A 12,012-nucleotide genomic window follows, 5' to 3' on the forward strand; every position below is an offset into this window, starting at 1 on the left:
AAAAAAATTTGTAAAGAATTATTTGTGGCTCAAATTGCTCTGGTTCTCCATGGGAGCCTTTCTTAGTGCTTAGATGTATACAATTACTACCCTCCAAAATACAGGTGATCCAATTGAGATTTACCACCTGTTTGAGCCACATTATTTATCATTCTTTTTCATTATTTTTTTGACAGTACCCATTTCAATCACACATTCTTCATTAAAATAATATTACACGTAAATAAAAAAATTTCTTTCCTTTTTAACCATATATTTTCCATCAATTTACTATTGTATAATACATTACAAAAAATTAATGAGGCTCAAACAGGACCTTAATATGTAATTACATATACGCAATGTCACCCAACTGATTCGTTAAATCCTCCACAATTTTAATTCTTAGTTGCCATTTAAGCAATCTATTGTTATTGTTTTACATGACCACGTTAGATAGGTCGATAGAATGCAATCGTTAATTTTAAAAATCTAGGAATGCTTACTATGGCTATGCATAAACTATGGTTAGTAGGTCCTATTCACATATAAGGGGTATGTGGCGATTCTTTCTTCATATGAAAGTAGCTCTAACGTACTTTGAGTCATTGATATATGACCAGTTTACTTTGACTAACAATTTATTTTTATGTATAAATAATTGATTACTTTTATTATGATCTAACTAATCAAATTTTACATTTTTGATCATTAAATTGTTTAAGGCGATATATCTTTTCAATCCTTTACACTCGCAAGATTAAGCACATCTCTTTCATCTTGCTCATCGTTGCATTTCATCTTGAGGGGAATGTAGAAAAAACAAGAGAATCGTTCCAAGAGAACAAATATGCATGGTTCCATCATTCCTATCTCTAATTTGGGACCAAAAAGCACTCAATTACTCCTCACTTCACATATTCTCACTTTGACCTGCCACTAAAAAGTCAAACATGCATTATGTACACTATGTCGAGGATTTAAAGGACCTAAGTTGAATTAATGAGGCAGCTCAACTGGAGAGTGTTTTGACTTCATAAAGATTGAGAATTTGAGAGTTAGAATAATTTCACCTTGACTATAACTTGATTCCTTCGAGAGGCGAATGAAACTCTTACGAGTTTATCAAGGATTCATAGCAAAAAACATCTTAGAAATATTTCCACATGCATTATACGTTCCTATTTATTGGAAATTGTAGAAAATCCCCCTATACGAAATCTTTTGTGCGAAATTCTCCCGTGTCATCAAGATCGGTCAGATTTGCCACTAAAAACACTAAAAAAAAAAAATGCTAAAATTAAAAAGGAATANAATCAATTGGGTTACCATCTGGCTAACTACATATACTTAAAACGGGTCATTTTCATATTAATCTTCATATGGGCTCACCAAAAGTTATTTGAAAAAATATTTCCAAGTATGAATGTATAATCCGAACTTTCTCATAAATAACAATGCATTCATTATCTTTTCAGGTTTTTCGTAAGGTTCGTCGAGAATTAACAATGATGTGACCTCATCCGTAAAAATCTTTCATAGGATCATTTTACAATTCTTTGCAAAGAGGTGGCTCTTTCATCGAAAGACTTTTTTCATGATGTTTGATCCATTCATGGAAGGGATTAGAGTAAGAATGCGTTCATGTTGATAAATTAATTACATAAATTGAGAAAGGTCGCCCAGATAAGATAGACAGGCTATGCCTACTAGTAAGACATCTTCAAATATTCAACATTTCAAGGTAGAGCTATGATTTTTTGTCCAAATCTTCGATCCTATAGGTGCCATGCCTTAGCTCCTCAGATATAAGAGGGGCCTTCCCAATCGGGACCCAATGGTCCCACATCTGGTTTTTTAGAAGATAGAAAAACCATTCTTAATACAAGGTTTTCTCTCTAAAATAACCTCTTCTTTACCTTCGCGTTGTAGTATCGAGCCATTTTCTGTTGATAGGAGGCAAACTTCACTTGGGAATCATCACTCATTTCTTCAAGGAAGTCCAATTCAAACCTCCTCAGCTCGTCATTAGATATCTCATTAAAATGAAGGCAATGAGATTAGTGTAGTCCTACATCCACAGGGCCTCAGCCCCATAAGCCATAGAAAAGAGGGTCTCTCCTATTGCAGTTTGACTCATGGTACGAATTGCGAGTAAAACGTATGAAAGATTGTCTACCCAAGCCCTTTTGAATGCATCAATTTTTTTATTTAAGGTGTGCTTGATGGTTTTGTTGACTACTTTCACTTGGTCGTTTGCCTGAGGCTTATGAGATGATGAGAAGTGTATTTTGATTCCCAATTTTTCGCACAAGTAATGATCTTCTTATTGTCAAATTGTCTCACATTATCCAATATAAGGAATGTAAAATCCTGAATTGATAGATGGTGTTCTGTTAGATAAATTTGGAAGTGTTGGCATCGTGATTTTTGCTAGACGTTTAGCTTTATCCCATTTGATGAAGTAATCAATGTAGTGGACAGTGTAGTTAGCACTGCCTTTCCTTTTTGGAAGGAGCCCTATGAGGTCAACTTCCCATATGAAAAATGGCCAGGGGCTTGAAACAACAGTTAATTCTTGAGAAGGCTGTATTTAGATGTAGAGAAATGCTAACACTTGAAGCATTTTCTTATGAACTGAAGTACATCTTTCTTGAAAGTCGCTAATAATATCATTGTCTTAATATCTTATGAGTAAGTGTAGGACCCTTGTATGGTTGTTACAAACTCCTTCATGAACTTTGCAAAGGACGTAATTAGCCTCTTCTCCATCAGTGCATCGGAGAAGGAGAGAATAGCACTTTGTCTTGGAGCACTAAATGTGCAACCATTTTTCTAGGCTTGTTGGCTTCTTTCTTTTTTTCCAATAGAACCTGATTCTTGAGAAAGACAATAATTGGTTGCATATAAGATGGGGTTCCTTCAATCCACCTAACCTCTCATCTTTTGGAGAGGGAGGGTTTGACAAGGTGTTCAATTGATACCACCTAAGTAGCTCTGAATCTTTGCTACTAGCCAATTTTGAAAAAGTATCGACATGAACATTCTTAGTATGTAGGATTTGAGCCAACTTATATTTTTTAAAAAGATAGGAAGAATTCCATAGCCTTCTTAAGGTATGCTGTCGTACTTTGTCCCTTGTAGTGAAATTGCCATTAACCCAACTCACCACCAATTGCAAATCGCTGTTAACAACCAGTTTCTTTTCTTGCATCTGCCTAGATAATCTGAGCCCATCTAGCACACCTCATAATCAACTGCAATATTGGAGGCTTTAAATCCAAATCTTATCGTACATTGAGCTTATGACCTTTTGGGCAAACTAATACCACTCTAGCCTCTGCACTTGTTCTTTGGTAGAACCATCAACAAACAATTTCTACGTGGGTGACTTTACTAGTTCCATTGTCATTTCTATATCTGGAGCATTGGCAAACTCTGCTATGAAGTCTATAAGTGCTTGGCCTTTTATAGATTCTCTTGGATTGTAAACAATTAAATTCACTTGGCTCCATAGCTCATTTCATTAATCTCCCTAAGGCATCAGGCTTCTATTATACTTGCTTGAGTGGAAAATTGTTCAGCACTTATATGCTATGAGCCAAGAAATAAGGTCTCAACTTTCTAGAAGGGATAAACAGGAAGGGATAACCAAAGAGAGGGTGAGCTTCTCCATGTCATGTGGCGATTTTTTGTTAATAAAAGGGCATTGATAACAAAATAAATAGGTAATTGCGCACCATATTCTTCCCTCTTAAGTACAGAGCTTACGACCTCTGCAAAAACAATCAAATGAAACAACAATGATTCTTTCTCCTTAGGCATCAAGATGAGGAGACTTGTCTCAAATGTTTCTTCAGCCCTTGAAAAGCCTCATCGCACTCCTCGTTCCATTCAAACCTCTTTTCTCCTTTAAGAATCTTGAAAAATAGAAGGCATTTATCGGTGGCCTTTGAAATAAAATAGCTTAAGGCTGTCAATTGACCATAAAACTTTGTGCTTCTTTTTGTTTGCTAGGAGACCTCATATCCATCAAGGCTTCGATCTTTCCAAGGTTGGCCTCTATATCTCTCTGATTGTCCATGTTGCTAGAAACCTCCCAGATGTCATCCCAAAGGCGCATTTGAGAGGATTCAACCTGATCCTCTATCTTCTTATTATTTGAAAAGTAGCATCAAGGTACTTGACATGGTCCATAGTCTTGAGGCTTTTCACTGGCATATCTATATAAACTTCCATATCGCACATTTGCATTTCATCATTAGTGATCTCACTGAAGTGTATGTGTCGAGGCAAAAGCACTCCTGCCTCAATTGGACTCATAGCCTCAGCCCCATAGATCATAGAGAAGGGGGTCTCTTCCTTTTGAAGCTATGCCTTGACAATAACATTAATAATTTGTCCAGACAATAACATTAATGATGGTGATGCAATTTTCTCATTGTTCATAAAATCCCCTATAGACTCGCCTTAATTTCAATGAAGAATTTCATGTCTAACTTGTTAAAATTGTTTTGTTAACTATAAAATATATCTAGTCCTCAACTTAATTTTATTATTGTAGCATGACCAGTATCCAAAGAAAAAAATTGCTCAAATCTATATTATATCATTCCATAACCCTCGTAGATTTATATCTTTTATTTTATGAAATTAGGGTTTTCTTCACTTAATGAAGGCTAAAGTTTAAAACAATACATGTTTTCAAAGAATCACTTGACAATAATTTGTGACCTCAAAAAAGAAAAAGTTTTCCCTAGTAAATCTCATAACCAAGTATCTCGAGATCAACGGAGAAAATTAAAAATTAAAACTTTACATCAAGGATAACAATCTTGACTGAAATATAAGTATATTGAATCAATCATACTACTTGTACAATATATTTTACAACTTGATTTACAATGCATCAGCTGGCAAAAATCACATCTATCTATTTAAAAAACTATTTTTGAAATCCATTGTCAGAATTTTTTCAACACACTAATTGTCAATCAAATTGTGCAAACACATTGTACAAGTGGCTTTATTCATATTGAATAGGGTTATGCTACGTATACATCTCGATGTACACAATGTTTGACACCCCCTCACATGGAGGGGGTCCACACATCATAATCCTATTGAATAACTTAGAATTAACTTGTGAAAAATGCACGTTGTATTTCACATGTAACTACATATTAAAATTTTGATGCACCAATTGGATAGGAATAAGACATTGGAAGTTGCAAATTGGACACAGAAATCAGTCCCTATTCTCTCTCTTTGGCTCTTGCACTTTTCCTTATGTCTCATATTGGAATCTCTCTCTCTCTCTCTCTCTCACACCCCCCCCCCCTCCCCCCCCCCCCCCCCCCCCCCCCCCCCCCCAAAAAAAATTTGTAAAGAATTATTTGTGGCTCAAATTGCTCTGGTTCTCCATGGGAGCCTTTCTTAGTGCTTAGATGTATACAATTACTACCCTCCAAAATACAGGTGATCCAATTGAGATTTACCACCTGTTTGAGCCACATTATTTATCATTCTTTTTCATTATTTTTTTGACAGTACCCATTTCAATCACACATTCTTCATTAAAATAATATTACACGTAAATAAAAAAATTTCTTTCCTTTTTAACCATATATTTTCCATCAATTTACTATTGTATAATACATTACAAAAAATTAATGAGGCTCAAACAGGACCTTAATATGTAATTACATATACGCAATGTCACCCAACTGATTCGTTAAATCCTCCACAATTTTAATTCTTAGTTGCCATTTAAGCAATCTATTGTTATTGTTTTACATGACCACGTTAGATAGGTCGATAGAATGCAATCGTTAATTTTAAAAATCTAGGAATGCTTACTATGGCTATGCATAAACTATGGTTAGTAGGGGGGTATGTGGCGATTCTTTCTTCATATGAAAGTAGCTCTAACGTACTTTGAGTCATTGATATATGACCGGTTTACTTTGACTAACAATTTACTTTTATGTATAAATAATTGATTACTTTTATTATGATCTAACTAATCAAATTTTTACATTTTTGATCATGTAAATTGTTTAAGGCGATATATCTTTTCAATCCTTTACACTCGCAAGATTAAGCGCATCTCTTTCATCTTGCTCATCGTTGCATTTCATCTTGTGGGGAATGTAGAAAAAAACAAGAGAATCGTTCCAAGAGAACAAATATGCATGGTTCCATCATTCCTATCTTTAATTTGGGACCAAAAAGCACTCAATTACTCCTCACTTTACATATTCTCACTTTGACCTGCCACTAAAAAGTCAAACATGCATTATGTACACTATGTCGAGGATTTAAAGGATCTAAGCTGAATTAATGAGGCAGCTCAACTGGAGAGTGTTTTGACTTCTTTAAGATTGAGAATTTGAGAGTTAGAATAATTTCACCTTGACTATAACTTGATTCCTTCGAGAGGCGAATGAAACTTTTTACGAGTGTATCAAGGATTCATAGCAAAAAAAGTCTTAGAAATATTTCCACGTGCATTATACGTTCCTATTTATTGGAAATTGCAGAAAATCCCCCTGTACGAAACCTTTTGTGTGAAATTCTCCCGTGTCATGAAGATCGGTCAGATTTGCCACTAAAAACACTAAAAAAAAAAAAAATGCTAAAATTAAAAAGGAATAATTGCAGCACCCAAACTTTTTATTTTTTTTACAAATTAAATCCAAATTTTTTTATATGCGTCACCTACAATTCCAAATCTTTAAAACTTTATTTTTCACCCAACCCACTCCACTCCACTTCATTTTGGATTTATTTCGTAAACAAATAAAAATTTTGGGTGCTGAAATTGCAATTATTCCTTTTTAATTTTGTTAATTTTTACTATTTTTAACGACAAATCTAACGGATCTTGACGACAGGGAATTTTTTGCACCAAAGGTTTCAAGTGGCGGGTTTTCTATTATTTTCAATAGGTAGGGGGCATATCGTACATGGAAACATTTTTAGGCAATTTCCTGCTATTAATCCATTTATTAAAAATGTGTTAAATTAATATATGTTTATGTTAACTCTAATTTAAATTTTTTTTATTTTTTTATTTGAGCTAGGCGTCAAGTTGCCTAGTCAATGTAAATCACATAACTTCAAATTTTTTAACCTATTAGAGTAGCCATTTTGTCCATAAGAATTTTCAAGACTTTTATAGTTGAATCACTTCACCTTTAAAGTTTAATATTTATTTCGCACAACTTATTTGAAAATCATTCTTTCTCAATTCATTTTCACCAAAGCATTCTCCTAATGAATTAATTTTGCAAGTGAATTCATAACGGTTCTTTCCTTATTAGCCATACATTCTCAACAACAAAAATAAATAAATAAAATTAAAAAATTAAAAATAAAAATAAAAATTCACTTCAAATATTCTCTTCCAAACAACACTTAGGGTGTCCATGGAAAAGCTTTTTTGAAAGAAAAAGTACTTTTGATTAAAATAATGCATGTTTGTTTAAAGTAAATAAGTGATTATTAAAAAAACACCTTTCTTAACGTTTGTTTTGAAGGGTTAATCCTTAATAGCACATGTTTTCATCTTAAATTTTATTTATTATGTAAATTTAGATGACAAGAAAATATGGCATTTCATATTTTTTTTATTGATTTTTATAGATATGTGTGTCAAATTTTAATACGTCTTAAACCAACAAATTTTAAATAATTCAAATTGTAATTGTTTCGAGACAAATAATGAAATATTAGATTTTGTAGATTTTATAGGACATGAGATAAATATTATTTATAAAAAAATATGAAATACATAATAATTTTTTTAGCGAAATAAATATGCAAAACATGTAATTAATAAATTAAAAGCATTTTTCTAGTTAAGCTATCAAAATCATCGACTTAATAATAATATTCAAAACATAGTTTTTTTTTTTTTAATTGACAATCAAATAATAAACATCTTTTTAGTAACGGCTCTTTTTGAAGGCAAAAAAAAATGTACTAATAAAAGTCACAACCGCTATGCCAAACGAATCCCTAATCTTTTAGGCAGAGAAATGAATTTGAAGTTTGTATTTATATCTTCCATCTTACATTCGACATAGCAATTTATAAGCAAGAAATTATTAGAGGTGTAAACTAGTCCTTGGAGTGATACTGATTGATTTTATAGATTGTGACATATGCAACCCTTGCTTGACACAAAGTTTTTATAGTTGTGTCGATTTATACGTCCTGTCAACATTGTCTTTTTAAGGCATATCCACAACCCCATGCTATTTTTTGTTTGCATAATTTTCTTTTATTTTCTTTATACAATAGAACGTGACACGACCTTACCGTAGAGACTTGCCACTCCAAGGTATGCTCGTTTCTGAAATAGGTTTTTAATGCATCGAACTTGAACAATTTGACACATTTTGATATACTAGTCAAAGTCGAACATATATTGCACATTATTATGAAATGCTTCATAAGTGTTGTAAAATAATATTTGAATATGCATGAATGTTAATTAATTTAAAACTAACACAAGGGAATATATATATATATATATATATATTAATAACACTGAATGCATAAATGAAGATGATATTACTTAAATGAATTTGAATGTTAATTAATTGAGAGTTGATAACAGGGAATTCATATATTAATGAAACACATGTGAATAAAGTATTACATGTGAAATGAAAGTACACGTAAGCTGATAGTAATTAAATGGTTAAATAAATTAACTACATATTGAAAAATAAAAAGTAAAGTTTTATTAAAATAATTGAATTATAGTAAGGTTAAAATCATCTAAAACATGTTTTTCACTTCACTTGATGTGATATTTAATATATTAAAGATGTAATATTTGTAAACTTAAACTCAATCTTAGTTTAGGAGTAGCATTAAGTTTGTTTATATAAGACAAAGGCATCATGTTTATTAATCAAGTACCGTAAAATGGAATCAGTAATAAAGTCTCCACAACTTCTTCCGCCCAATCTGGGATCCCTCCCCAGTCTCCATTAAAGAAAGAACCTCTCTCTCTCTCTCTCTGTGTTTTTATATGTATCTATCTATAACTTTCTCTCTCTATATTTGTGTGTGTGTTCCAAGCAGTTGTCTTCCATTTCATAGCACTTCTTTTGATGGCACTCCTCATGCCAGTGGATACCAAAAAAGAGACCTCCAAACGCAAGAAAAAGCAGCCAAATCCTTCTTCATGGGACCAATTCAAGAATATCTTAAGCTGCAAACAAATCCCAGATTCAAAAATCCATGATCCAGCTTCCAAGAACCTCCCTACAGTTTCCAAATTGGGAAGTTCATGTAGTTCCATATGCTCATTCAGGGATGTTGCCCACGGCAACACTAGGGTTGTTCACAGAGCTGATAACTCACCGGAGGGGAGCAGTTTAGGGCAAGAATCTAAGATTTTGACCAAGAAAAGTAGCCATGGAAATAGATCCTCTTCTTCTAGGTCTATTTATTCTGCTACTTCTGTGAAAACTACATGTAATATTGGCTCATCTAGAGGCATGCAATTGAGGAAGCTTTCAGGGTGTTATGAGTGTCATGCCATTGTTGATCCGAGCAGGTAATCTCTGTTTGACTTGGATAATTCTTATTATACGGAGTCGGGAAATCCAATTCCTCCATTTTCGCGCAGCCATCGACGGTATTTAGCTTTAAAAATGGAAGATAAGAGAAGATTCTTACTGGTTATTTTGTGTGCTGTGTCGGGGGAGGGAGACTTGATTGTGTGTAAAACAGTGCACGTTCGTCTAGGTTTAAAAATTTGCTTATAAGTAATAAATGAGTTAAGTAATACTTTGCTGGTCAAAGATCAATAAGTGAGATACTTATTTGAGAGTAATATATGTGCAGGCGGTTTCTCCTACTCATAAATGTGATACATTTATTTGACAAATAATTATAATCCTTAATTAAAGTCAATTCAACTTTCATTATATATTTCATTAAGATCATAAAAGAGTTTGTTATAATCATTTGAGATTAATGAAATATTAAGCATTGGATTGATTTAAATTAAAGTCATGATTATTTGTCAAATAAGTGTATCAAATTTATGAATAGAATGAACGATTCCAATATATGTTCATGTACAACAACAGACAAATATATTTAATTATGTCTAATCATGTCTAGACTTATGTACCGGACCCTTTTAAATCAAAATTGTTAATAAAATGAATTGCACTTTATGATGGTCAAGTTATTTTCAAGAAAATAAATTTGTGAGTTGTTCTTGATGGTCAAATTATTTTCAAGAAAATAAATTTGTCCAAAAAATAAAATATGATGATGCAAAGAGCTGTTTTTAAGTTATAGGTACCCATTGCCAAGGTCAACTATATGTGCTTGCTCTGAATGTGGAGAGGTCTTCCCAAAAATTGATAGCTTGGAACATCATCAAATGGTTAAGCATGCAGGTACATCTCCTTTATTATTTTTACCAAATTTAATTATTATCTCCGGATATGTTTAGTACACTGATTGAATATGATTGGATAAGGCCATAATCAAATTTTATAACACGATTTTTTTATTTTTTTTTATTTTTTATTTTATCATGTGAAGTCATGTTAAATTTTATATACCAAATCATGCTGTACTCAAATTTCATATTTAAAATTTCAAAAATAATTTCTTTCTTTTTTTAAGAAAAAAAATCATTTGAAATTTTTGAATTTTAAAATTGTTAGTGCAGGCAAAACGTTATTATGCTACAGTTATTAAGGTCTTGTCTTTCTTTTTCACTTCATGAAATCCAGGAAAAAAAAAATTAATAATAATTGTTCTGCAATATACATGTTTCTGTTTGTCGACGTTATATTACATATTAGGTTGCCCCACCGGCAACAAAGGATAACCAAATTAATTACACCTATTTCAATTTCTTTAAATCATTCCTTAATATAATAAATATTAATTTTGAAATTTTCTTGATAATAGTTTGTTAATTTTTTTTTTTTTTTTTTTTTTTTTTTTTTTTTGTTTGAAATTTTATAGTGTCTGAGCTGGGCGTAGAGGATTCAAGCCGCAACATAGTAGAGATAATATTCAAATCAAGTTGGCTCAAAAAGGACAACCCAATATGCAAAATTGAACGCATACTAAAGGTCCACAACACAAGACGTACAATCCAAAGGTTTGAAGACTATAGGGATGTTGTAAAGATACGTGCCAACAATAATGCCAAAAAAAATGCTAGATGTGCGGCCGATGGAAATGAGTTGTTGAGGTTTTACTGTGTTACCCTAAATTGCTCGCTTGGTGCTCGTGGTTCATCTAGCTTGTGTAGCTGCTTGCCAGGTTGCGGTGTTTGTACTATTATTAGACATGGCTTTCAAAGCAACAAGCTAAGTGGGGTTCGCACGACTGCTAGTAGTGGTAGAGCCCACGATTGCCTTGGTTGTAAAGATGCACGTCGAGCGATGCTCGTATGTCGTGTTATTGCTGGAAGGGTGAAACATGCTACAGATGTTATGACGATTGAGGAAGAGGTTGGAGTTGGCTTGTCGACTGGTGGCTTATATGACTCCGTAGCTAGCTGTGGTGGGATATACTCGGATATCGAAGAATTATATGTATTTAATCCAAGGGCTATTTTGCCGTGCTTTGTGGTGATTTACAGGTCACTTGAATCTTAGTAATATTTTGTGTTGATTAGTTAATTTGTACCTTTTTAATTGTACTTGTGGAATCAAATCACATAACTAATCTCAGGTTGGCTAAGCTAGATGCTTGTCTACTTATTTTTGTCTTTTGTGTATATATATTATTTAATGCCTTTTGTATGGTTTTAATTGATGTTATGTATGGTACAACTGAACAACTGACCAACTGACCTACTTCATTAGCAATTAACTATCTTTATTTCTCTCTTTTCTTCGTAATAAATATTTTGAGTTTAAATGAAAAAGAAAGAAAATAAGAAATGATATTTCAATAAAGCAGGTGAAAAGAGATCAATGAATACATCAAATCAAATCAAATCATATACAATCGGTTTTCATTTTAAAGACGTGT

The 12,012-nt window shown here is 32.6% G+C and overlaps 1 protein-coding gene across 2 annotated transcripts; it reads left to right on the top strand.

Annotated features, from left to right (window-relative positions):
• The first annotated feature begins 8,924 nt into the window (after window positions 1–8,924).
• LOC111394460 lies at window positions 8,925–11,742 on the top strand. 2 transcript variants are annotated; one of them, XM_023020293.1, is made up of 3 exons: window positions 8,925–9,556; window positions 10,306–10,412; window positions 10,993–11,742. In XM_023020293.1, exons 1-3 carry the CDS (start codon window positions 9,108–9,110, stop codon window positions 11,631–11,633), a joined length of 1,197 nt encoding a protein of 398 aa, XP_022876061.1. In that variant the 5' UTR covers window positions 8,925–9,107; the 3' UTR covers window positions 11,634–11,742. The 2 variants fall into 2 exon arrangements, with proteins under 2 accessions (XP_022876061.1, XP_022876062.1); XM_023020294.1 differs by having other exon boundaries at window positions 10,312–10,412.
• The last annotated feature ends 270 nt before the right edge of the window (window positions 11,743–12,012 follow it).

Source organism: Olea europaea, chromosome 5 (genome assembly GCF_002742605.1).
Source record: "Olea europaea var. sylvestris chromosome 5, O_europaea_v1, whole genome shotgun sequence".
NCBI classification, from domain to species: domain Eukaryota; kingdom Viridiplantae; phylum Streptophyta; class Magnoliopsida; order Lamiales; family Oleaceae; genus Olea; species Olea europaea.